Here is a 27,523-nt window from a genome sequence, read left to right on the forward strand (position 1 = left end):
ATAATGCCTATCTTCGAATTTAATGTTTTAGGTTACATACGTTTCACTCGTAGCAATTAAGTTACGCGATAATTTTGTGCTTTGAAGTTTGATCTGATATTAATTTTAGTCATAAAGAAGGTCATTTTCTGGTATGTTATTATTTAAATAAAAGGAATAGTGTAAATAAATCAAAGTAATACAAATTTAACACCAACCTATCATAACTCTAGCAGGCACTGCATTCCATTCCAGCCAAAAAGTAATAAACGATGAGGTCACCAAAATTATGCCCGGAATGAAAACTGTAGTGAAGTAAAATGATCTATCCCGTGTAAAGATGAGATCCACCTTCAGACAGCTGTAATTACCTAGAAATAGCAAGCATAATCTAAAAATAAGAAACCAAATAAGTGCATTGCGAAAGTTGACCGTAGTTCGGTATGCGAAATGAGAGCTAGCGTGTTACAATCAGCCCCAGCCACTTCTAGATGCTACGAAGAAAAGATGCGTATAGTACAGCCGCCATTCCCACTGCTGCGTCGGGCCGTTACCTATCATGGAACGCGCCGGGACCGCATTCCACTCCAACCAAAACGTGATAAACGAGGAAGTCACCAATATTATCCCAGGAATAAATACTGTAGTAAAGTAGAACGCGCGGTCTCTTGTAAAAATTAGGTCGACCTTTAGACAGCTGTAGTTACCTGTGGAGTTAACATTGTTACGAATACTAGCACATCAAACTAAATAACATTTACACTTTGATGTATACGATAAGTATATAACATGTTGGAGGTGGCGTGAATATATTCCAAGTAACTCCATTCAGTCTCTGGTCTTGTAGTAAACACCAAATGTCTAGCAAGTCAAACAAAAATATTTAATGTAACAACTAAACTAAAATACTATCCGGTATGTATGAGTAAAGCGCATAGTGTTCAATGTATAAGAACATATTTAATGAAGTGTAGTTTGTCCAAAAACATGAGCGCAAACTATTTCAAACACGTGCATTCAAGTACATCAAATTTACTACGTGCAAGGGTATGGAGGATGAAACTGAGTATGACTGTTGGTTGTTTCACTCATTGCCATTCATATGACAATAATACAGAAGAGAATAAAAAGAAAAAATAAGTTACAACTTTTAATATCTTAAATATCATTCAAGTGAGTATAATGCAGCTTTACGTAAGCAAATAGAGCTTTTTAATATGACTTGCTATTAAGTGTTGGTTATTTCTAAAAGCTAGATCAGTAGCAAATTAACAGAACTAATATTTCTGAAAATAACGGTGTGAGAGACTGTGGCGGCAAATGAAACAACCAAGTTGTACTGCTATAACAGTTGTGGCCTGAGATTCCACAAGGCGCTGTAACGAGTCTCCATGTATTTGTTCGCGATAACGTCGCATCGAGCACATGGCCACAACAACGCATTTACTCACACATAAGCGGAATAATACTGTAAAATGACCGGACGGCACCGGACGGAACGGCGATCGTCCAGCGCTCAGTACCTTGCTCCTCAAACCGTCTCTGGCAAAGATTACATGTCAGCTCTTCATCTTCTTCGTAAAGTGAATTACCCTCAGCTGCTTGCAAAGACGTTAATACAATCTTACATTCTATACTCTAATTATTTTTACTCACTAACATTTAAAAACATCTAATACTTGTTGTAGGGACATACTTTGTTACTGTCACAAAAATCTATGTTGATTAAACGGCTGTTTCGATTCACTGAACCAAACAACTAAATGACATGCTAGCTATATACTAAGGTTTATAACTTCCACAGTCTAAAAGCGTCTACTTATGTTTACATGAAATAAAGTTTCAAAATAACCTTTAACAGAAATCAAGACCAAGCTGAAAAGAGTTAATTAGAATTTGAATACAATATGAAAACATCACTTATCCTTTATTGTGCAATGTGTAAGGATGTGCTTAGAAAAAAAATTGGGAGGCTAAACTACATAATTTAAATTAGGATTATCTTTATTGTTTATGTATAAGTATAAATATAACGATGTAATAAGCGATGTTGGTATGTCATGGTTGCGGGGAGATGGCTGCTTACCTCTCCAACTCGCTTTGATGGGGCAAGCGATGGTTTGGTTCTGGATTAGATACGCGTTCAAAGTCGTCAATGATGGCGACTTACGAAGCGTATCCTCATCGTTTTTCCACACATACGTTATTGCTGACTGCTCGTATGATACTGAAAATCGATAAGAGGTATGATTTTGGTCATAACATGCTGTAGATAGTTAATGCAATAATATTTGTGAGTCACTCTGTGAGTTCTACTTACTACTTTCTAAGGCAAATGAACACAATGGGTCATCAAAAGGAAAGATGTTGAGCCGCCCCTGACAGGACAATATTAGATGCCGCCGCATCAGATAGTTTATAGTGCCATTACGATAGATACGCAACGCGAAGTGCATTGGTATTATTGGGTCCTGAAACACAACCACACAAAGTAGAATGCAATATCAATAAAAGGTGAGAGCATGTGTGAGATGGTACTTTACGACCTGTGTGTACCCTAAATGAATTTAAAAGGCATATATATATACATAAAGGCCAATGAAGTTGAAAGCGTTTTACTAGTTTGTCATAAATACCCATGAGTGCTGGGAAAATTCCTTCAGACGAGAGCATGGTGGAAATAATTTACTATAAAAATTGGTTTACATTGGTAAAGTTAGTTAATATGTATGATGTAGGAATGGAACTGACCTTGAAGTCTCCATGCATAATGAAGTAGGTGTCAGGAAGCCAGATGTCCTCGTGGTGGTGGATGGCGTTGAGGAAATCGTAGTGGGACTGGTTAGAGTAGCGCAGTCGCGGATCATACCACTGCTGCTGTAGAAGGAATTCTACCTCGTATTTCTGAAACGTATCACTTGCAGTTAGCATCCGTATGTAACATGTAGGGCATTGGAAAAATCATTATTTTAGTTAGTCTTTCTCAAAATTTATGTATCGGTCCTTTTTACAGAAACACATTTATCAGAAGGAAATGGAAACTACAGCTAAATGTTTATAGCTTTTAGTGTTTTGAAAATTAGCCTCTTACAGCTGGTTGTTTGACATTTGATAGAACAGATAAAGATATATGATATAGGTAGTGGGATGACATCTACTTACAAGACTAGATTCGTCTGGAGATGCTAAACTAAGAAGTAGCACGCTAACATTTACGGTGAGGACACCTGAAAATGAATACGCACAAGTTGTAAACCTTAACATGAACGTTCTAAAAGCAAAGATAGTATCATTCTTACAGAACATACTGCATGACATAAGTAGACATACATGCACTTAGGCTTATCTATAGGTTTCATATAATATATATATATAGACATTAGGAAGTGGCTAAATTAAGTGCAAGGACCTCTATATTTCACAATAATTCGACTTACACTGCCATGTAGTTATAATCTTACCCCAGCAAATCATTAAATAGAAATAAGAAGTGCCTACATAAAATATTGGTCAGTAAGAGGCATGGTAACCGCAAAATGTTGCAATAATAATTCAAACTAATAAGAGCTACACCCGAGATTTAAAGGACAAAGGAATACAGCATAATATTATTATACGATTTGTGTTTGATGTTTGTGAAAAGAGAAAACGTAGGAAGTAACAAAGCGGAAAACAAAACAAAAGGCACTCTACTGAAATGTTTTAGCTGTCAAACGAAGTTTTAATTTTATTTTGGGTTATAACGTCAGCCAACGATGCCTGCTTAATAGAGATTTAATTAAGTTACAACAGTGAATACAGTGATTAAATTATCCTTGAATTACCCACTTAGTGTTAATTAGTGTGCATAACTAACACATTTAGAACAAGGTGCATGGATGAAACATAAAGTGATTGTAAAAAATATTATACACAGATAAAGAAGTATCTACCGCAAGAAAAAGCCAACGTGGGAACGGATCCTAAACACATAAATAGCGTGCAAACAAGGTAGGCTCTTAATACATTTAAGGACTCTACGATAAAAAAGTAAATCCAAGACGCTCCACATGGAAGGATTTCTCTTTTCAAAAACATAAAACACAACGCACCGCGATTGTGCGAGCGGGGCCGCAGCGATGACAGCCCGACCCTATTTTGAGCCAGAGAGTCATTGGGCGATGTTAGACCACAACAAAATTCTGGATCTGCAATTATTACATTAATCTTAACATCCTATTAAAAAATAAAACAGCTAATGAGTGACACTAATTAAGACGTGATGTGTATGGGGATAAGCTTACCATCTACGGGAGGAAGCAGTCTTTTATCATAGCGGGAGTTTTTCAGGAGGTTGTCCAATATCTCTTTGTCCGACTTTCCCGCTGCAAAACTGGAAATAATTTAAAGAAAAACACTCAATTTAACAGATGCTGTATCATGTTCACGATATAATTAATTAAGCCGAATAATTTTGACCATTACAAGCAGAAGAAACATCAATCTACCACGCATATTATCACGGCAAATTAAGTGTGTGAGAACGCGGAATGACAGACTTGGTATTGATTTCAGATTAGTACCCATTACCTTGCCACAACAGAGGGCCGGGCTTATAACATCTAAAAATATACTTTCTCACACCAATAATCGGACGTAAGTACACAATGAGATTTCTGGAAAGAAATCAACCCTTTAACAGTTCATTTAACACATAAGATACCAGAGAAAGAAAGATCACCAGAGGCACAATGAGGGGCGAAATTTAAATTTTCTATGGGACGATTACCCTTCGCGCCTACATTTTTTTAAATATTGCCGCGTTTTTCTACTGACAGAAATGGCTTGACAGACTAGTTTAAATTTATTAACGTGATAATATTAGAGAACTATTTCTGTACGAATGCTCCTCGCATAAGTCAAAGTAGCTTCTTTACATGAATAAGACTAGTTATTATTAAATTAAAGGAAGTATAAATAATCCTATTATAATTGAATTTGTTTAACTTTTTTCTGAACAAGTAGCTCGCGGAGATCTCTTATGGTTTTTAGGAAAATAATCATAACTTGGTTATATACCTTCGTATCAAGACGAAGCAACGCTATTATTTGGTGAGTATTTAATGTTTAATTAATGCCTACTAGTTATTATTTACAAGGTTCATAACAAAAGTGTAGTTGAATTGAGCCCATTTCACATTGATATACCTATTATATTACTTATGTATGTAGTAGGTACCTAAAATTAACAAAATTCCAATTTCCATAGCAAGTTCCAGCATTAATCTATAATTATATACACAAGGGGCGCCAGAGCTCCACAGATGATTTACATAGCCCCTCTAAAGGGTCTATAAATGGAGCGAGGAACTTAACGCTTCGGCGAGCCTGTAGCGGCCACCGCGTTACCTTCGCTTCGTCGCCCGCCACTCGCCTTTTCATGGTTTTACTTGTATGAAATTAGTTTATATATTACTCTACTTATATATAAAAGCTTGAATTTAATTCTGCCCCAGCTATTTTCATTACCGCGCTCGGTTCTCCATACGAGGCGAGCAACTCGATTTCAATTAGATCGAAATGTCGATATCGCAGTCGACCGCAAAAAGCGGCATATAGGGTTTGTTTATTGGTAAGAGTTCCATATAAATCTACCAGTCGGTAGTAAGGTGTTTTGAATTGTTATGTTTACAATTTTATATCAATACCTATCACATATTTATTTATTACGTTTGGTCTCATTTTCTGTACACCACATATGTAGGTACTTAGAGTAAACTATTATTTATCCTTACACTTTTCATTAATTAAATCTAAATATAATATACCTACCTATTTAATTATTCTACTTACTCATTAATATTTTTACGCAAAAATGCCTAAATCGCAAAATTCTGAATTGTGTTCTGTATGAAATGCACTCAAAACCCATTGGCTTTAGGGGCTTCTGTGGGTATAAAACAAACTAAATCCTTTGAATAACGTGCCTTACTTTCCTCTGAAAGCCGGTTGAAGATCTAAGGTCGATTTCCCTACATTGCCGAAAAACGCCACAATAGCCCATATAACGCTGGGTTGAAACTATTGGAAAGTCAAATTGCAGTGGTTTTCGTAAAAAGTGCTTAGTCTGACTTGACCAGGTTTCCCAAGTAAGCCATGGAAGATGATGATATGTGGTAACTCACATGTCGGACGTGAGAGCCGATACTTGGTTGAGCATGAGGAAGAAGGCCACGATGCGTGCCACGATGCATGACCAACCCATATTAGGACATCTGCAATCAGAGAAAAAGTCTTGAACATTTAAAACTAACATCTATTTTTTTATCTACAATAAACATTTTTAGTCTTCAATCAGTTGTTCAACTTTTATAAATGTCGTTTTCGGAGAGAAAATAATAGTCTATTATTCTAACTAAAGAGTCCCCCCTATATATTTCTCCAGAATCATATCACCAGTTCTGCTCTACTCGTTATTGTAAGACCACCGATTGTACCTATTAAAACATATTCTTCCAATAAAGATTTCACACTCCAATTCAGGTCCTGATCTTTTGAAATAAAATATTGAATTTTCCAATTTGGCCAGCTCTTCATGAAATTTAAGCACTGATATAAAAAACTAAAGGTCCCATATCCCAACGTAGTGAGAATAAATGATAATTGATAATATTGATAATCTTTTGTACCATGTTGAACACAATGTGTTCAATGTCGTGTTAAAACCGAAATAATTTCATTACAGCCCAATGAAATTAGTGGTTCGGGTACGTTAATTATTAGGTAATTTACTAAGGTAATTAGGTATGGTAGTGTTTATTGGTCAGTACAATTACGTATTCATTTTTGATCTACGAGAAATGTCAATATTTTTAATAGATCGTAGGATATGTTATGCAAAAAACTGAACAACTAAAACGACATGCGATAGTGGCAATTAAAAAGAGTTTATTTTCTACTTTTAAGTTTAAGTTTCAATTATAGGTACTTAAACTGCTCCTTCAATAAAATGTTTTTTGTTCACCTCGGGCACATTTATTGGTTTTATTAAGATTTCCCTTACTGATAATTACAACTGCATAATTTTCATACGGGAACAGTCATGCGAGGCGCGGTCGTTCATGAGCAACTTACATGTCGCAAGGTCATGAATAATAATTATACATATATTTTTTGCCACTGGCCCGGAATTGAATACATGACCTACTTTCAAAAGTTGTTATGCTTATGACGTCAATAAAGGCACGAAGCTTTGATGCGGTGCTAACATAGACATGAAAATGTTCGCTTTAAAATTTAAATTGCTGGCGCGCTTAATTTAAATAAATGCCTTATCTTATATTCGGATTACTGAATATTTCTTAACAAACATTAAAAAAATACTAAATTACAAAGTATTAACCTTTACTCGTAGCCGGTTTAACATCAACTACCGATTAATCTGTCAAAATAATACAGTCCGTGAGCTCTCAATATAGGTACGCTGTCTTATGAGCTTGCTTGGCTTGCCTTGGACATCTGAAAAAGACCTCGAGGATATCGACTTTGCAGATGACCTCCGTCTTATAGCAACCACGCGTGAGCAACTCCAAGATAAAGCGGAAGATCTAGCAGAGGAGGCTGAAAAGGAAGGGTTGCGCATTAACTACAAGAAAACAAAGGAAATGCGCCACAATACCACCGATTCAACTCCGCTGCTGATTAAGGGAAACCAGATCGAACAAGTGGCGAGCTTTTGCTATTTGGGCAGTATTGTCGACCAGAGTGGAGGAACGGAGGCTGACATTGCAACTCGAATAAACAAAGCCCGAGCTGCATTCAGCCAGCTTAAACCTGTGTGGAACTCCTCTATCCTAACGAGAAGAACTAAAGTGAGGATCTTCAACTCCAATGTAAAGGCCGTGCTACTGTACGGGTGCGAAACCTGGTTTGTCCGCAAAGACCTAATGACAAAACTCCAAGTATTTGTGAACAAATTCTTAAGGCAAATCCTACATATCTTTTGGCCTAACTGGATCACAAACGCTCACTTATGGAGAATAACCGGACAAGCCCCCGTACACAAGGAGATCCAGACGCGGAAATGGCATTGGATTGGACATATCCTCAGGAAACCTGACACCCACCTATCCAAAGTGGCCCTGACCTGGAAGATGCCCGGCAAACGGAAACATGGTCGCCCTAAATCGACTTGGCGCCGTTCTGTGAAGCAAGAGCTGGGTGTATTGGGGATAGGGTGGGAGGAGGCTACCCAAGCTGCCCAGGACCGGAGTCAGTGGAAGAAAAAGATTCGAGCCCTACACCCCAGCAGGGGGTAACAGGATGGCAAGAAGAAGAAGGAGTCTTATGAGCGACAAATGTGTTAGTGACAAATCAAAGATTAATCAATACTCGCATAGTGTAAAGAATACAAAATAGAAACGCTCTAAAACGTTCGTAACAATTGCAACACATTTTAACTAACGTAACTCAACAAGTTAAAACGTTTACCTTCCGGAGCGAGAAATCGAAAAGGCAAACAAGGAACGACCCTCGAGACGTCGCCAGACCAAACTCTCTATCAACTTCGATTGGCTTAGTAGTTCGTACTCGCGCTAGAACCATACTTGCATACACTCGAAAATTTTATTGATATTGAATTTCCAAGTTCTCTGCAAGCGATATTGGCGGAGACGGGATCGAAGCAACAACTTTGCTGAACATCAATGAACTTTATGAATGCAAAATTGCAAACTACAGCTCGACTTTCATTGAATATGTTCGTGATCAAAGGTATTGAATATTGTCAAGACACAATCGCTCACCAGATGCTATGAGTAAAATTTATCAGGATTACCGATGTCGACTTTCAAACAAATAAACGAAGTAGAAGTAGACTACCAAAACATATCGGCAGAGTACCTAAGAAGCTTATTGAGAAAGTAAATTAAACCACTATCATATCACCAATTTGATTTAAATTTCAATGACCCCCTTTCTTTTTGTATAAGACTGCAGTTTCTAGCCGTAGTAGGATGGGTAGAGGGCCATCTGGAGCTTTAACAGAAGAGAAAATACGTAGTTTCAACGTCGCAAATTTTAAATGAGGGCACGTTTTTTAGCAATACGGGTTCGTCTCTATTAGAAGTTTTGGAAACTCTGGCATAGTGCGAGTTGATTCGTTCTACAATACCGAGCCAAAATAACTTTGCAGCCAGAAAGTTTGTTTCCCGTGTGACTTCATAAAGTGGTTTTCAAGAGAGTACTGATGTAAGTCGTACCAAACTAAATAAAATACGGCGTGAAAATTTGACCGACAATTTACTTAGGACTGTATTTAGAGGCGATTCTTAAGAAATCCTTATGACCACTTTTCTGACATATTATCATGATATGACTTTGATAATGAGTAATGACTGAATAAAAACGAAAAACTATTTCAGAAAAAAAAAGAAAAGCACAATTCGTTGGTGGTTGTGGTACCCAAATAGGTTGGTTAGACTGAAAAACAAACAAGTTAGCTATCGCGGTCGTACTATTATTAATTGCCTGCTGACTTTTAAATCAAGCAAATAGCAAAATAAAATCATCTGAATATTTTTCCTTCTCCGAAAAAGCTAAATTTGTAATTTGTAACACATTCATTGCCACTAAGTGCTAAGGGTTACGCTCGTAGCGCGTAGCCACGGTTTCGGTATATGTAGCGCGTAGTCGCTACGAACAGTGTACCCTGGCTTTCATGGCCCTGAATGTGTTAATATCAAAATATAAAGACACAATACCTTTCTGCTGACTGCAGAGTGGTGTCGGCATGTGGAGTGATCAACGCGTCCGCGCAGGCGCCCACCGCCGCACCATCACGTTGCTATCTGAAACAATATAACCACAATTTGTAACTACATATTTAGCTATTTATATTATAGGTACAGTCAGCAGCAGCAGTTGCTAAGCGGGCGAGGTGTTCAAAATTACCTTGACACGCTCTTATTTCGTTAAAAATAAAGTCGCGTCAAGATCATTTTGAATACCTCGCCCGCTTAGTAACTTTTGTTGCTGACTGTACATTTTAACATTTTTACGAAAATAGCTTTTAAAAGTCCATAGGCTAGATCAGCGGTCGGCAACCTGCGGCCCGCGGGCCGCATGCGGCTCATGAATCTGTCACTTGCGGCCCGAGTGCCGCCTTGGCTAACTATTTTGTATGAAATAGTGACAAACGACAATGTCTCATAAAGTCATAAATATTAACAAAGTACGGCCCGCGTCACTTCCGTTAGCTACTCTGTGGCCCTTGGCTGCTAAAAGGTTGCCGACCGCTGGGCTAGATGATAAGTTTTCATAAATGGGATGAGTCGATCAAGTTTGTTTTTGCACTCTTGCACTGCAAGTCAAAATCGTTGCAGACTTATCTTGGTCTAACTCTGTAGGTAGAAATAGCCTTATTTCACGAGTATCGGGGTAAAATCGGTCCAGTACCATAGAGAGATGGCGCCGATTGTGACCTTCAGGTCTTGTTTCATGACATAACTAAATCCTTACGATTATGATAATTCTATAACGCTACGTTATAACCAGCGGGCGCAGTACGGTTCCATTTTATCGAGGTTTCATATTTAGTTATATGAATGTATACTAATATTACTGGTTATGACAGTTATGAGTCTATGCCATGCCTTTGAAATTACTAAATTGATGTTGAGTAATTGTGTCCTGAGGTGTGCCTGCAGAGTGTTCTCCAAAATAAAATGTAGGTAGGCACGTCATTGACAAAAAGGGCTATCGGCTGTGCTAAGTCGTTTCACGTGGTTGTCTCTGCCGGTGCATATAGAAACTTTGTAAATGAACGTCTATCAAGAACCTCACGTAGAATAATCGAAAACAAATTTAATATTCCCAGAAAATTCGATTGTTCTGCAGACCAAACATAATTTTGTTCATATCAAGCATGTCTGTTAAAAAATCCAAAATTATTCGAATATGGAACGTACATGGCGTACAGTTATGTTTCAATTTAGGGTTAATTCGCGTCGCTAGTATAAATGTGAACGCGTTGGGTTATATTTCAGCCTTACACCCCCTTTTTCATCAGCTCTCTCCCGGGCTTAATTAAGTCAACAACGGCTTCCCATTTCTGCAATTCTTTCGCGGACGTGTTTTTGTTTTGCTCCACATTGCCGTTTACTGCTGGACACTTAACAATGTCCATGGGCGCGACTCTCCATTGTCTTTATCAGTTTCGTGACATTTTTTTTTTGACTTACTAACAATTTGTCTTGCTTGTTTAAAGTTACTATAATTCTTTAATTTCTTTATGATCGCAATGTCACGCCATTATTACCTCCCCTTATAATAAGCGATAAATGTAGCTTATTTTACGCTCGGTTTATTTCACGATAAATAATTCATTATCATTATTAAAGACAGTGTAAGGGAATGACAATGAATTTTTTTTATTGTTGACTTTTAACAATTCACTCTCATGTGACATTATTCTATTTTGTATTTGTAAAATATTTATGGCGTTATTCATAATTCATAAACGTTTGTCAAACCGATGATAACCGTTGGTCCCTATCCCTCATTCTGACATTTCTTTTATGAATAAGGGGGTTACTACAGACGGTTAAAATAGGTACATTAGGTACATACTTAACAATGTAAAACAGATGAGCCCAATAACGAAAACAATGTCGGCGTCGTCAGTCCGAGGGAAGATTATGCTAATAGAGGATTCGCCGAGCCGTCGAGATCAGTTTCGACAAGAAAAACATTGTCTCTGTTTTTCTCAGGCCCTGTAATTCCTGTTGCTATCTGAGCACCTGCGCACAGGCGAACTACCTAGTTTACCGTTACCAAATAGAATAGATAATATAGAGGGGTCTTGTCATACTAAATTTTGTAGTCACTATAAATTTACTGCCATCTATCGACACACGACTAAAACTCAAAATAAAGACGTACTTATAAAATTATCAAAATAGTGTATATACCTACTTAAATGGATAAATGATCTTATTATTTTTATATCATTTTGACCCATGTTCAATCACTGATATCTATGAGTTAAAATTGTTAAATATGAAACGGTGTCCTCACGCCATCAAGCCGAGCATAGGCCAAAGGTGTGTGCGGTGCGCCATATATTCGAGAATGACTTTTACTTGATTTCCGAGGCACGTTTTTTTCTTAGACTATTCATCTTATACGAAGTTACAATATGTCTTTGCCGTTACTCAAAGCGCTTAAGTACAAAACACAAGGTCAATCTTATACTGGTTCTATTACAGTGAACTATCGATGACACTCGGCAAGTTATGAGAATGCCCATCTCGACTGTAATAAGATACTTAAAATAGACAAGAAAAATTTCCCTACGTTTTAGATATTTTACTTTCCTTTACGGTAAAAGCTTCGGAAATGCTAATTAAGATAAACAAAGTCTCCCGTTGCAGTACCTTCATTATTAAAAGGCATGAAAAGACAAGAGACTGGAAGTTGTTCTTATATTTTTCAACTAACCTTTGTTTATCAATATCATGCACACATACATAGTTGTTACAGGTCTTTCGACCACACTTATTGATTTTTAACGTGGAGGTTAATAATAACGTTTAAGTATTAATTGGTGAAAACCACAACATGTTGACCAAAAACCACAACTTATTTGGGTTAAATTCACTACTGATATGATATACCCTCTTACCTAGTTTTAGTTACTTAAAAACTATAAAGATGCTTGGAAGTTAGTTCCATCACCTGTCATTTGGTTATAAATATTGCGAAACCCTTTAAAGCCCAAAAATATAATCCATAACCTTTTATGTATATGTACGTAACTAGTTATTTATTTATTCAACAGCCAAGTTGATTGGTAAAAAAGAAATAGGTACTTAATACTCGCCCGAAAAGCAAGAGTGCATGTTACGAATTTGCGTAAACGTTTTTCGATTGCTCACGTTGTAGTTTGTACAAATACACAAACATTCCAATGCTAATGAATATACATGCTACAAAAGTTCAACAAAATCCGTGAGTGGGTATATACCTACCTACTCAGTTGTGTCATTGACGTCATTGTAGTTTCTATTTTAAACATTATTAAATATTGGTTGCAAGCGCCTAATGGCACTTAGCGCATAAGAAAACGTACAAGCGGGATGCAACTTGACCTCATCTCATGGCCCCAATACAAGGCCTGAAGGTCTAACTTACGAACTTTACAAAATCGAAATCATTCATGAAGTGAATACCTATACGCACTTTTGCAGCTTGGGGTACGTTCACATTGGCCTCCAGTGGAAAAAGATGCCCGCAATTTGCGAACTTCTATTTTTGCGGTAGGCTTCATGGACAGTAGTTAAGTGGTTATATGTAGGTAGGTACCTATTATCTGTTTGTCATAGGTACTATTGCGTTGTATTGTTTAAAGAGAATTAAAAAAAAACTTTCTTTTCCTAATAATCACATTGATTTCGAATTGTTATAATTGAATGTAGGCCCTTTGAAGTTAATGGGTAAACTTTTGTTCACAAACGGGAAGGCAATTGAGGCTATTGTGACGGCTTACAGCTAATGCAATTATTTAACGTGACGTAGCGAAGCCTCGTAACTCGTAGGCCTACTGCGACCGTTGAGCGTAATACAAGTTATTTGTATTACAATTATGGAAAGTAAGCATTTCTCAACGAATAAACACCTAATTATTCATGTTTTTTTAATAAAAGAGACATAAAGCCAAGCATAGTTACGCTTTATATTCCCAGGTTTATGTTGCTTCTAGCCTAATGGATGTAAGTGCATTAGTGCATCCAGAGATTACTTTATAGTGAGATAGCCGCGTCCGTGGTGCAGTAAATGGAAAACTACTCTGTGAGCCGTGGGTCTCTTAAACCCCCATGTTCCGCCATTTTGTAAAATGTCTGATAGGTACCTTTAGAGATGAACAGTCAAGTCAGTCACTCTTCCTTGTCGTATCCCGTAATGGCGATTTTATCAACAGTTCTTATACAGATTATGAAATGCTCTAATGTTGCTTGCAAAACGATACAAACTGAACAACCGGGCATATGAAAGCATTTTTCCCAAAGTTGAAGCCAAGTTTGCTTGCGCTTTGCGCTCGCTCGGTCACTTTTCAAATTTAACCGAGCTTATCTATCGGGTTGTAATTAAAGGATTACACCAGTTTCCGGCATTTGCATCGGTGTCCGGTCTGACCGGGGTTTATACACCGCTTCCGACGGCCGTGCCGTAAGGAAGTGAACACAGTACGTTTTAATATACCTACGGTTATGATAGAGGTTTCACAATTTATGTGGAACGGAATTAATCGTACACACAGAGGAAAACATTTTCGAGACAAAAGTTCTAAATTAAAAATTTTGGACCAACAGTTTCGTGTCTGCGTGCTTGGTCAGCCTGTACTTAGGTGCTGTACTTAGATACTGTATACTTATTATTTAACTATTCCAAATGAATTTGCGTTTAAAAGCGACATGCAGTAGAAATTATCACCACAAATACTCATTGGAAAGAAATGTAGCAGCTATAAATACAAGTGAAGTACACATTAAACATATGGGATGCATCATAAGTCGCCACATGTCAAATCCAGCGTGACTTTCAATTGGATCACACAGTATTAGATACGTCAAATTAGAGATTTTCAATGAGTCATTTACTGTGTTGTGTGATTGAGCGTTCGAGTCGAGTGCCGATATACATGTACGGTTTCTCATTACCGTACTATACACACATGAGTGAGACCTAATGCCAAGTAGCAGGTGTGAATGAACCTTTGCCTTTCTCTTTGAATGCCTTTATCCCACCCTGACACATACTCGTATCCTTTCGTCCCAGTTGGCTACCCTCGACGGATTTCTCCTGTTTACTTTGAAACAATAATTACAATTTATGGAAATGTATACAATATTATACAATAATATAGGTACCTAAATACAGCAAAACCATATGCACATAGGTACATAAACTAAAAATATTAGCCTCCCTACCTATAAATTATTTCCAATTCGCCATACTTCCGGCCTGTATGTGTATAATAACTAGACTACCTACCTACATGTTCGCTATAGTTTTCATTAAAGGTCTTTATCTGGCCGAAAGGTGTCGTGTTTCGGAGGTTCCGGGGCAAACTGCCGAATCCGACACGAGCTGCCGATGCAACGGAGCCACGCCGTTTTGTCGATTAAATAGTGTTTTAGTTTTAAGTTTATAAAATAAATTATGTATGTTAGTCTGTAAGGTATTTGTAATATGGGCCTTGTTGCCTGAATTAAATTTCTAAATAAATAAAAATAAATTAACCTTTACTTTCATGACTTTTTTTCATATTTTTTAAACACATGGTTCAAGGGGACTTTTTGTGAGCGATTATTATTGCTGAAAAAAATATCTAAACAAAAAAAAAAGAATTTACACTACACCTCACACGATTGGGACTAACAAGTAAAAATTCGTATTATCTTTTTTTTGGCCCGCGGGATTGATTTCTTAGTGTAATACTTATTATTAAATAGTGAGCTTATAAGCCCAAGCTAAAGGGGCGTAGTAGATACTATGCCCTCGAAGCAAAGTGATTGTTCTCAAAGTAATATACCGTGTAAAGAATGGACGAAGGCCGCGCTAAGGCGCTACCCGCGGTGAACTGCGTCGGGGTTATTAAATGCGTTCTTATAGGGAAATGAGCCCAGATCTGAATCCAATGACCTGACAACCAAATCAATTCAAATGTAATAACAATATATCAACGTGCCGCGATTTTTTACATCGTTGAATTCGTGTCAGTAAGGCTAAGAATTACATTTTCTTTTCTACCACTCTATACCTATATGGGAAAACATTCATTAAAATACATATTTACGACAGATTCGCATGTTAAACTGATTTCCGCTTTCTTGAGCACGGTTCATTCTTCTAATTCAAAAGCAGTAAATTAATCGTGAAAAGTCATCTTACTATTTATTATCTACTCTTCAACTATTTAGCCTATACTATACTATATCTATACTGCTAGTAGTGGAAAACCAGCTACACGCGCTAGCGCCAATTTATACTCTACATAAATAATAAAAATACACAAAAAAGCGTGAGTGACTCGTTTTAAAATATTTAATGTATACTTATTTTCCTTGCGGGAAGTATAAAATATGTTACAAGAATTTTACTCTTTTTTACGTGAAAGCCGAGTAAAAAAATGTAAAGGGATTCCGGAAATAAATTTACTTGAAGTTACATTCTCCGACAAAAATTCCTTTTAAGAAAATTCAATTGATATTTGATCGGACATTTGGAAAGCGTTGTTAGAAATGCAATTCGTATTCGGGTTGAATTCAATTTTAGCGACTCGAAGTAAAGCTTCTTATATTCGCACCAATAAAAGTCTGCAGCGGATTTGATAGCCCACGCAGTGGAAGTGTTATTTATACGTCATAATTTGATAGAAGTTTGACGTTTAAAATGACACTTGCCCTGCGTGGGCTATCAAAATCGTTGCAGACTTTTTACGGTCTAAATTTACCTTTTTACCTACCTACCTAATCCGGTCAGAAACATTTGTACCCATGTGTATTTAAATACTAGTTTCGTTAAAGAAATATACAAACTTTGGTTAAATAAAGTGTTGATTAATTGAACGTCAGATAAATGCACAGACCCTGAGCTAGAAAAATATAATTTTTCAAGAATATATGGCAGCTCTTCCGGTTTCTTTCTCATAACCACATAAAAGGCAGTGCTTTCCTCCATGACGGGAACAAAACTCTCAAAACTCAAAGAAAATTACCTTTAAGCTCCCGACCACAAAAACCTCTTCGTTTTATTCGAACTGTAACATGAAACGACGCAATCACATTTTTTTTAACGAGGTAATTACGCCACTGCTTTTCAAGTATGCAGATTAAGGCAGAGTTAACAAAGGGAATTACTTTTTCCAGAATACACAAGCCGTTAAATATTAAAGGGACCCTGTCTAATTATGATAATATCAATTCCCGGAAGATTCTAAATTCACAAGGGCCGGGCGATACGACTCTTGTCGATGTTACACTTCATACCAGAGTTGTCATTGCTAAAAATAATTTCTAATACCTACTTAACAATAGCTGAAGTGTGGCAAACGCGGTAGGCAAATATTATTTAAATATTCATATTCAGCGCCTTTCTACTTTCAACCTCGAGTTACCTACCAATTGTATTCCAGTAAGTAATCTTTGCATAGAATACGAGTAAATATATTAATATTCTCTAAGTAGTAACTCTAGGTGAAGGAAGTTATTGTGAGGAGCTACACTAATTAGAGTATTCGAATCATCCAACAAGGACTAGTCCCTCCCTGGGCACAAGATCGGATTATTTTCATAAAAAGTAATACCTGCGCCACTTATTGAAATTAAACGGGCCTTAGGGATCCTTTCGACGACGAAAAAGCTCTTAGGATGAGGATTACAAATATTTTAAAAGTAAAAAGCCTTAGCATACAAAAGCTCCTCCATAACTCTTGGGTTATCATTCTTGAAACGTTTCAAAGTATATCCCGCCCGCCATCGATACCGTTGCTTCTGAAATGTTAGAGAGCGGCGGATTAAATATACTTGGTCAAGCAGATCTTGTCAGTAAAAAAAGGCGGCAAATTTGAAAAATGTAGGCGCGAAGGGATAGCGTCTCATAGAAAATTTGAATTTCGCGCCTTTTTCTACTGACAAGATTTGCTTGACCGTCTATATAAATGAAGAATAACGGACGGCTCGGCTGATCTATGAAAGGTTAATGCGGTACTTTGGGTGCGAATACTGCGCGGGCATGTAATTTAAATGTAAAATACATAGAATATCTGAACTTAAAAGCCACACTAGGTACGCGTTTCCGGTTGGCACTAAAGTTATGTTATACATAAATCTCGTTTAACCTCTCGTTTTATACATAGAACTGACATATAAATAATGAAAACTATGTTAGGTATATTCGGGTAATTTCGAATATCCAAAACCGTTGGACGGTTGGGTAATGCCGATAAGGGACTTTTATAAATACAAATACATCTTAATAACAGTCAATTCAACACAATTGAACAAATAGTAAATACCTTCTATAATAAGTACGAGTATGATAGTTATTTACGATACAAGTGCGGAAAGTAGGATATTCGTAACGAGTGATGATAGATTAAAACATGACCGAAGGGAGTTGCGAATTACCTATTCGCACGTGTAGGTATCGTACAACGTTTTTCAGTACTTACATATACATGGCCCTTTAAATTTTCGACATAGGCACAGGAAGTGCTTATTCCCGCATTAGTGTGGGAAAGTCCATATATGTACTGTAAAATACCATTTTGCCGTTTGATGTCAAAACCTTCATTGTATCTACGTATAAGAAAATGCAGCACAAGTCGAACTGCAGTTTTTGATCGATTGCCGATAGTGAGAAATTGAATTGTGACCCAACATTTCTTTCACATTGCCAAATAACGTACCTGTGCGATTTTATATCCGACAGAAAGAATTTTTAACGGCAGAAATGTCCGAATCCGTCAGACAATTTCGTGCTTGCGCTTTTCTAGTTTAAATTCTGGAGACCTTTGGGAGTTTATCCTATAAAAAATTGCCTTTCCGTATGCAGGTTTGAAAGTACGCTGATATACCTACCGCTAGAAGAAAATACTAACATCATACTAACATGCACCAACTGTTACCTATACCTGCATACCTATTAATGCCTAGTTTATTTTTTAAATTTATCTTCTATAAAAGATATTTAAAAAAAATTGTTACCTCGTGGAAAAATGGATATCAATCAAGCATTACGAGGTTGAAAACTCGGGGAGATTGTACATAGGGTAACGTAACATACATCCTTAGTAATTTGACCTACGCTCTTAAATAATACACATAATATATGTATTACCTCACCTCACCTCTCTTACCTCATAGGAAAAGTAGCGAAATCGGTAAAGTTAAATACCTACTTATACCTCTTTCGCTACGAAGTGTAGGTGAGTGGCCTGAGAAAAGCGACAGCTGTATTGAAATTGATATTCCATATACCTTCTCCCGCCTACCTCGATGGTGTTCAGACCTATTATTACCTTCTTGTCTATACAATACCTACTTAACGCGCATACTACCGTAATATAGTTATTATTAGAGACTTACTTCTCTGTCAAAAGTTTAATTATTGGTACAAGTATTGTCGCTTATTGTTCGTTTTTGGGGTTCCGTCCGTAGTCAATATAGTATCGCTATGTCCGTCTGTTTGTCTGTCCGGCCGTCCTTCCGCGGCTTTGCTCCGTGATCGTTAGTATACCTACTATTTTGGTTGAATTATTATATTGGTTGACAATCTCTTATTCAAAGAGGTTGCACAATTATTCAAATTAATCTTATTTTGTTTTCCATAAATACTGTTCCAGTTGTAACAGTATATTGTGTGGTAAAAATTGTTATTACAAATACCCTAGTTATCACACCGTACGTTCAGGCTTTGTTCTGCTATTTTAGAGACTTCATAATATTTCAAACAAAAAAGTTAGCCATTTTGCTGGCACAGCGTAGTTATACAGGTTGTCCCAGAATTCGACGTCAAGCCGTAAACGGATGATAGACCAAGTCATAACAGTTATCATAAAAATACAAAAAAAAAATCCAACTCATGTTCTTTAAAAATTATGGTCACTTTAAAAATTCACTAAAAAATCCACACCCTGTAATGGTTTTTTAACTCTTGTTACTACAAATTCCATAATTTATTCTAATTTTTTTACTATTGTGTAATCTTGAATAATTACAGGGTGTGGATTTTTTTGTGAATTTTTAAAGTGACCATAATTTTTAAAGAACATGAGTTGGATTTTTTTTTGTATTTTTATGATAACTGTTATGACTTGGTCTATCATCCGTTTACGGTTTGACGTCGAATTCTGGGACAACCTGTATAACTACGCTGTGCCAGCAAAATGGCTAACTTTTTTGTTTGAAATATTCGGCTCCGGCACAGTGAAGGATGACACGTCGGGCTTGAACTGGTGGAACATTTGTTGTGAGGTTGGTGTACGCTTTCCTTCCATCCTAGAAGCAGTTTTCCAAATTTAAAGTTAAAGAATTTAGTAGAATCATATGTGATGGCAAATGATAATTTAGGGACTAACAAATTTAGATAGGTCTGCTTTCTGCTTGTAAATTATTTTAGAACCATTTCTGGCACGACCCAGCTCTATCGTCTGACATTATTAATATAAGGTGCTTATGCTAGCTTGATGATTTACATGTAGAGTAACTGCCCGTGTTCGAAATAGTAATAAATGATGTGTCACAAAAACTAACTTTTCATTTCATATCCTTTATTGCCCTGAATAGCTGATGGAAATAAGTTTAGCACCTGCTTGAGGTTTTGGTAAGATTTAGTTTTTATTTAATTCAGTAACTTTAATTGTCCGTGAGTTTCCTCACAGGGAAAGCCCACAGCCGGGCTAGGAATATTCGCGTGACAGGCTTGACGTCGAATTCTGGGACACCCTGTATGCATCAATGTAAAGTTAAAGAAAATACTGTTACTTTCTGTTATTTTCAACGGTGAAACAAGAATAAAACTGGCGTTTGCTAGTATTTCCGAGCCCTAGACAACCGTCCCTCGAGATGCCGCCATGAGAGTTCCTCGCCGGTGATATTGCCTGGGGGAAATCCAAAATATCCTCTCCAGTAATACGATTACCTGCCCTTTTATTGTATATGAAATGCTGATGAATAATATTACATCATCGGTGTGGTATTCATTACACTCGCAGCGAAATTGGGTATTGACAGTGACAGCGCCTGGCGCGTTTGGGACACATTCATCATACGACATTAGACAGACCACAAATGATTACTCGACTCAGAAAACGCACCGCGCCGTTGGATTGTTTTCTTCCATATACGCTAAATAAAAAAACAAGGAGACATTAATAATAAACCAAGTAATATGTGTCCAAAAATAAGCAGACAACGTTAAACAAATATTTTATATCCTGGTTGAGACTTGATTAGTTCACCGTAGCAATACTTTATTTACTATGTAGGTGTACTTCTTAGTGAGAGTGTTTCAGGAACTAGATGCACACAATTATCCAATAATTAATTGCTTATAATTATGTAGTCTCATTTTCACTTTCACAATTCTTACACATTATTACCAATGCAGGTAGTTCTAAAAATTCGGGCAGCTAGATGTTGATGTCAACTTTAACCAGTCATTCTTCGAGACCGCGGGGATAATGCCGTCCCGTCCTCGAAACGTCGGAGGTACTTAATTTTAAAACTTAATTATACACGATTTCGTAACCCATTTTCGTATAAGTTACGAAATAAAAAATACATATAAGTACCAACCAATTTCATAAAAATAATAAAACTACTAACTACTTACTATCCGTCATCCTAACTGATGCGACCGTGTGACATCGCCAAATAACCAAAGTTAGTTCGTTGTGATGGTGCAAACAAAAACAACGTACGTGCACTATCCCTTGACATTTATCATCGTTAACAAGACATAACTTTATCTATCTAGTTTGCATAAAGTTTTTATAGTAGGTACACTGAGCTAAAAATATTTTAAATTTATATCAAGTCTGAACGGAGTCGCGCTGGTTTCTGGGGAAAATGTAAAAGTTCTGCATATTAAAATGTTTGCTTTACATTACACTCGTTTCACGCCGAGTTAATTAGCGAGATCGCGTAGCCTGCAATATTTGTAGGCCTCATCGTTGGAAAATTCGTCCAATTTTGCTAGTTTTAACGGGCTTTGTAAACATCCAATACACATCCTTTAAATTATTAAATACGTCGTTGTGAATTAATGAAATGTAATAAAAACTAAGGTGTAATAAACTGAATTGGTTTCATAAAAAAAAAATCCTTAGCTCTATATAATATTTAAGTGCGTGTATCTACAATGTCCTATGCAGATAATATTAATATTAAGGCTTCGTGCTGCATGTTATTATAATATAATATTCAGGCCCCTGTTTCACCAACGTGACAGGTGCAATGAATTGTAAAATCACTGTTGCTGACGTCACAGGCATCCATGGGCTACGGTTACCGCTTACCATCGGGCGGGCCGTATTCCTGTTTGCCACCATCATTGTATTATTAAAAAAAACTTTATGATATCGGAAAAGAAACAGATATTTCTCTTGCTAAGTTTATGACAATTGTCACAAGAAACACTACAATTGTCACGAAATTCGGACATATAACTCATTACCTGTCAAGAATTACCTACAATTCTTCTAAATCTTTGACAATTGTCAGAAACTTCGCAGGAGAAATATCTGTTTTTTTCCGATATAATAAAGTTTTTTTAAATAATACAATGATGGTGGCAAACAGGAATACGGCCCGCTCGATGGTAAGTGGTAATCGTAGCCCATGGATGCCTGTGACGTCAGCAACAGTGATTTTACAATTCGCCGCACCTGTCACCGATGTGAAATTGGGGCCTGGAGATCGACTTTTCAAGCGGTGTCGAAATGTGTTAAAAAATATTTTTGGTTTATAGTAAAAAAAAACCTTTCACCCTATTTCATCTCGTGTTTTACTTAATGGTCATAAGTTTCCAGATTACCAAGCTCCGTGTGTTCAATCCCATTATAATTTTTCATATATATAAATAAAACGTAATATAAGTTGATATTTAATGTTTCAAAAACTACGAATGTCAAAAGTAAGGGCGGCCAAATACTCTCATATATTGAAGTACCTAACCCCAGGTACAAATTGGGACTTGAAAACGAAAAATTGTACGAAAGTAATAGCGCGCGCATATGAAATGTGGAATCCTAATTGGTCAAACTTTAGAGCACTAAATATTTTACGCCACGTAATTTGACGATACAAAAGCTTTAGTTATTTATACAATATATCTGAACGCCTGACAAATCCAGCGGATATCGCCCGCGTCAGGCAGCTCTGTGCCGTAATCCCCGCGCTCTCCCCGCGTATGTTTGAGCACTGACACCGCGGGATAACCATTTAGCCAACCGGGGCGTTGTTATGCTCCGTAATTCTAAAACTGAAACAGGCTTGTAGGTACAAAGTGCGACATAAAATAGTAGAAATAAACGAGGGCGCCACTTTCTTCAGAACTGTCACATTTTTGACTTCTTATTTATTTGTTAGGCAACATTAAAAAGGCACGTTAGTATGTTGAATTGGTACCTAGTAATGTTAATGATCCAAACCCCGGTACTTAACGTTATAGTTAATTGAAAATACCTAAGTCTTGTCAAAAATATGTGTCTAAAATTCGCCTTTAGTACTTTGCCTTAACTAACATTAAATCATATATCATTCCACTATAAATTCTATGATAGGATTCATGGGTGTATTCACGACAGACTGATCAAAGTTACACTGCAGATAACTATGAAACTTCCAATAAATTTATTTAGCAATCCTTTTAACTGTGTAAGTTGAGACGGTTTAGTATAACCCTCCATTAAAGTAAAATCAAATTACCGTCTAATTATTAACAGTCTTCTGAAGAACAATTTATGACAAAGTGTCCCTGGTTTATATTTTAATTAATATCTAAATATTTAATTGATCTTTACACAATTACGAGTATTTTGTTTCACCATGGCAGTTTCGTCAGATGAATTATTAATTTTTAGCCGAGGCGTGCCGCTCTACCTACAAAGTGTGTATTTTACATTTGGCCTAATTTTTGAAGAGAAAGTTAGTAGCAACATTTAATTTACACGTTGTGACCAAACTTTAAGGGCTACTCCGACTAGGTACCAGTGTTAAAGTGGTAACCAGTAAGAATTTAAAAGTAAAAAAAACCGGGCAAGTGCGAGTCGGACTCGCGCACGAAGGGTTCCGCACCACTATGCAAAAAAAAAAAAGCAAAAAAAAACGGTCACCCATCCAAGTACTGACCCCGCCCGACGTTGCTTAACTTTGGTCAAAAATCACGTTTGTTGTATGGGAGCCCCATTTAAATCTTTATTTTATTCTGTTTTTAGTATTTGTTGTTATAGCGGCAACAGAAATACATAATCTGTGAAAATTTCAACTGTCTAGCTATCACGGTTCGTGAGATACAGCCTGGTGACAGACGGACGGACGGACGGACGGACGGACAGCGAAGTCTTAGTAATATGTTGAGTTGAGAGTGAAGTTGAGCCGCCAATGCTAGGAGCGGTGCGACTTACAATTAGGGCATAGCAAGTTTTGCTCGATTTGTATAATTAAGAAAGAATGAATGAAAGTTTTAACGCCGGATTGTTTAACGTTTTTTGTATAATGTATAAGTGCACATTTAACTTATGGATCGACCCTTTAGAATTGAACCTAAATATAACCTGAAAAACACGTAGTGAAATATTAAACGTAAACACCTGCGTTACCCTACCTTAACATAACCATAATCACACTGTGTAATGTCGGTAAGTCGGTATGTGGGCCAGCAATAAACGGAAAGTGCAGACCAGGCGGCCTAGCCAAGGTCACAATCGCTATCGCTTCGACAACGAAAACCATTATGTCTCTCTATCACACTTCCATATTAGTGCGACAGTGACAGTTGCGTTTCGATCGCTACGGAGCGTAAGCGATCGGCATCTTGGCTACGCGGCCAGACCTTTTCCATCCAATTTTAATCTTATCCCGTGAGCTTCTGAAAGTGAAAACCAATATCGTGATTGTTGTTTTCTGCGTTCCTAGGGAAGTATTTGTTCCCTGTGAGCTCTCTCAGCTATTACTGAGAAGACATATTTTTTAACCGCCTTTAAAAAGGAGGTGGTTCTCAATTCGTCGGAATCTGTTTTTTACGTACAACATACTTTGCTCCCTATGGGTAATTGTGCTTCAAGAGTTCGTACGAGTAAGAAAACTATATCGCAAGCTCATTAGCGTTACTACATGATAGTAACATACATCGGCAATTAGTATCTACATACCCTTTCATTTCGAATTTTAGAGCAAAATAGGCACATTTCACAGTATGCATAGTGTATTCCCATTGAAATCTCGTTCAGTTTTCGCTCTACGGCTGTGCCGATTTGGAAAGTTATTATTTTGTTTGAAAGCTCCCACAATTTGCCCCGTTGTCAATTGTCATCACGTCCTGGAGAAATGGAGGGAACTCGTCTTATGTTATAGGCAAACATATTTTTTAATAATTGCATTTTTCTTTATAATTCATGCAATTTTATTTGGCGACATAGAACTGCTGATGATGACTATAAGAGATGAATCTTTAAAAGCAGCAATGAGTGCGTACAGATGATAAATTGGAAGCTAGCAGGTAAAAAATATGGACAGAAAAATAAAATAATTCGAATCTCATTCCGGAACAAAAATACCAGCGAAGCGAATTCAACGTTAATTAAACCTCGACCACATTTTTATGTCCCACAAGGGTCACTCATTATGAACGCGTGTAAATTACTGCTTACATACTAAACAAAACCCCTTTTCTTCTCACGTGTCACATGTCATGCCAGTGGAGGTCTTTTAAAAACGAAACGTTTCCGAATACCAAAATAGCCTGGTCGAGTGTTTAGACATCAAAATTTTCTCTCCTCCTTTGGCGCGATTCTCAACTTTGCATGGTTAAACGGAAAGTTGTTTTCGCAATAAAGACATTCGAGTTAGATAGGAGCTTAAAATGTAGGAAGTCTAAATAAGAGACTTTAACCGCCAAGTCTGGGGAAACGCGGCCGGAAAATAAATTTGTCGGATCGATAATGAATTAATGAATGAACGTCAGGTCTGTTTCATTCGCAAATGGAAGCCATCATTTCAATTAATTTATTTACGTAAAAGACCGGAAATACTTTGTTTCCTTATGTTCCGTTTTATTAACGTTCATCTAGCGTTATAAAAAATAATTTCACTTACCAACTTAAATGCAAAATATAATTTAAACCAAAGTAAAATTACAATTGCGGTGCTGTGTAAGAATAACAGTAATTTTATTCTTTAATACAGTCAACTCAAGGTTAGTTTTGTTCGCGCGCTGTTTTGATATCCTTGAGTGTAACCTTCTTCACTGCAGACACGATTAGGTATAGTACTGAGGACTTGCTTAGTTCGCCGTAACGTAACGTAACTATAGTTCATTTTTTTAGCATTAGAAAGAACTTGAAAGAAGATAATCATAATCATCATCATTTATTCGATGCAATCCATGGTGTTTATACAGGTGTGATAAGCGATCTTGAGTGTGCTACTCTGCAGCGGCGCCACCATAATGAATACCAATGAATTATATGTTGAAATGATGTACCTAAGAGGTACATCACGTACCTATAATGTGTATGACTGTACCTGTGATAGAAAACGAAATAATCGGCATTGAAAGTGGCGCCGCTGGGGAGCATACTCCCCAGCGGCGCCACACAGTACTCATAGATAGAAATGATATTAGCTATTTTTTTCTTATGTAAATTGATGTACTAATGCTGTTTATTACGTACCTATTGAAAAAAATAATTATTTTGCATTGATTAGTGATTTTATTTACATTTTAATTCCGCGTTCCGCCTAAACGGTATGAGTTGTAAGAGAGGCGCGCGGGTGAGCGAGATGGAGATAGAAATTCTTCCCGCGGGACCGCGCTCCCGCGGCCCGCTCCGATTTTCTATACTAAAAATTTTTTTATTGCTTTCTACTTCTGTATTACGTTGTATTTTTTTATATTTAAAAGTATATAATTAAATTACATTTTCTGTATGATAGTTGCAGATAAAAATTCTATGTTGTTTCATTGCGATTTTCAGTAGTCGGATTTTAGTTTTTGAACTTATTTTTATCAATAATATTTAGATGTTTGCTTTCGTTATGTTTATGTGTCTGTAAAAAGAAAAGTAGTTATTTGTTTTACGAGGGGTCAAAGTTGTTGTTTAACCTCTCGCGCTAATATTGGTAGGTACCCGAGCAAGCGAAAGGTTCCAAAAGTATACAGGGTGATCATTCCAAATGGGTCAGTATGGAGAAGTCAGAAACTATGAGAGATAGCGAAATCTGTTCTTAGTAACCATGGCTTCGATTTTAGATTTAATAATAATGGCATTAAATTTTTTTTTTAAATCTATCATAGATAACCGGGATTCGAACCTGGTCAATATTCTTGTTGTTTGTTTGTATGGCAACTTTTAAACGATGCGTGACAGGTGGGGGGTGCTCGACCAAATATCATAGAGGGCCCCGAGACAAAACAAACTACATTTAAAAAAATTCAAAATGGCCGACTTATTGAATTTTTTTCAAGTTGGTCCGAGCGCGCTGAGATTTGGCATGCGGCGAGCCTGGGGGCCCAAGATTACCAAGTAAAACATTTTTTTGGAAAAATGTAAAATGGCGGCGGACACGGGCTAAGCTAAATTTCCAAGAAGGTTAAGCGAGCCCGAAGGGCGAGCTTCAGGCCGGGAGGCCGAAGGCCCGCAGCCTCCACCCCGACTCCCAAAACGCGAGGCCGAAGGCCGAGCTGCGAGAATGCGGTGCTTCCAAGCGTTCTACCACTTCTACCAAGTCAACTGTCTTGATGAGCGAAGCCGGCGGGCCGAATGCCCAACGGCGAAGCG

At 37.1% G+C, this 27,523-nt stretch overlaps 3 protein-coding genes across 32 annotated transcripts in view; 2 read left to right on the plus strand and 1 right to left on the minus strand.

Annotated features, from left to right (window-relative positions):
• LOC134664396 (odorant receptor 2a-like) overlaps positions 1 to 8,036 on the plus strand; it is a 188,491-nt gene extending 180,455 nt beyond the window's left edge. Inside the window, exon 6 of the mRNA XM_063521018.1 lies at positions 8,025 to 8,036. The gene's annotated coding sequence lies outside the window, so the exon portion shown is untranslated. The remainder of the gene's footprint in view (positions 1 to 8,024) is intronic.
• LOC134664387 (glutamate-gated chloride channel) overlaps positions 1 to 27,523 on the minus strand; it is a 102,421-nt gene that overhangs the window by 14,280 nt on the left and 60,618 nt on the right. For 3 of the 30 annotated variants that reach the window (XM_063520977.1, XM_063520981.1, XM_063520988.1), the window contains exons 2-12: positions 9,720 to 9,806; positions 6,144 to 6,233; positions 4,263 to 4,351; positions 4,071 to 4,166; positions 3,142 to 3,206; positions 2,731 to 2,883; positions 2,616 to 2,636; positions 2,300 to 2,450; positions 2,066 to 2,206; positions 1,503 to 1,577; positions 198 to 350 (exon numbers count right to left, since the gene is read on the minus strand). In XM_063520977.1, the coding sequence (XP_063377047.1) occupies positions 198 to 350; positions 1,503 to 1,577; positions 2,066 to 2,206; positions 2,300 to 2,450; positions 2,616 to 2,636; positions 2,731 to 2,883; positions 3,142 to 3,206; positions 4,071 to 4,166; positions 4,263 to 4,351; positions 6,144 to 6,223 (1,024 nt within the window). In that variant the 5' untranslated portion in view covers positions 6,224 to 6,233; positions 9,720 to 9,806. Of the gene's footprint in view, positions 1 to 197; positions 351 to 533; positions 687 to 1,502; positions 1,578 to 2,065; positions 2,207 to 2,299; positions 2,451 to 2,615; positions 2,637 to 2,730; positions 2,884 to 3,141; positions 3,207 to 4,070; positions 4,167 to 4,262; positions 4,352 to 6,143; positions 6,234 to 9,719; positions 9,807 to 27,523 lie in introns of all 30 variants that reach the window. The other 27 variants (XM_063520985.1, XM_063520991.1, XM_063520999.1 and 24 more) reach the window with 14 other exon arrangements.
• Positions 7,449 to 8,276, plus strand: LOC134664725 (uncharacterized). The gene has a single exon (XM_063521472.1). The coding sequence runs from the start codon at positions 7,449 to 7,451 to the stop codon at positions 8,274 to 8,276; it is 828 nt and encodes a 275-aa protein (XP_063377542.1).

This window comes from Cydia fagiglandana, chromosome 5 (assembly GCF_963556715.1).
Source record: "Cydia fagiglandana chromosome 5, ilCydFagi1.1, whole genome shotgun sequence".
In the NCBI taxonomy this organism is placed as follows: domain Eukaryota; kingdom Metazoa; phylum Arthropoda; class Insecta; order Lepidoptera; family Tortricidae; genus Cydia; species Cydia fagiglandana.

What these genes read in the sequence shown, in the direction of transcription:
- LOC134664725 (XM_063521472.1), top strand. Translation starts at nt 7,449, where the DNA reads ATGAGCTTGCTTGGCTTGCCTTGGACATCTGAAAAAGACCTCGAGGAT.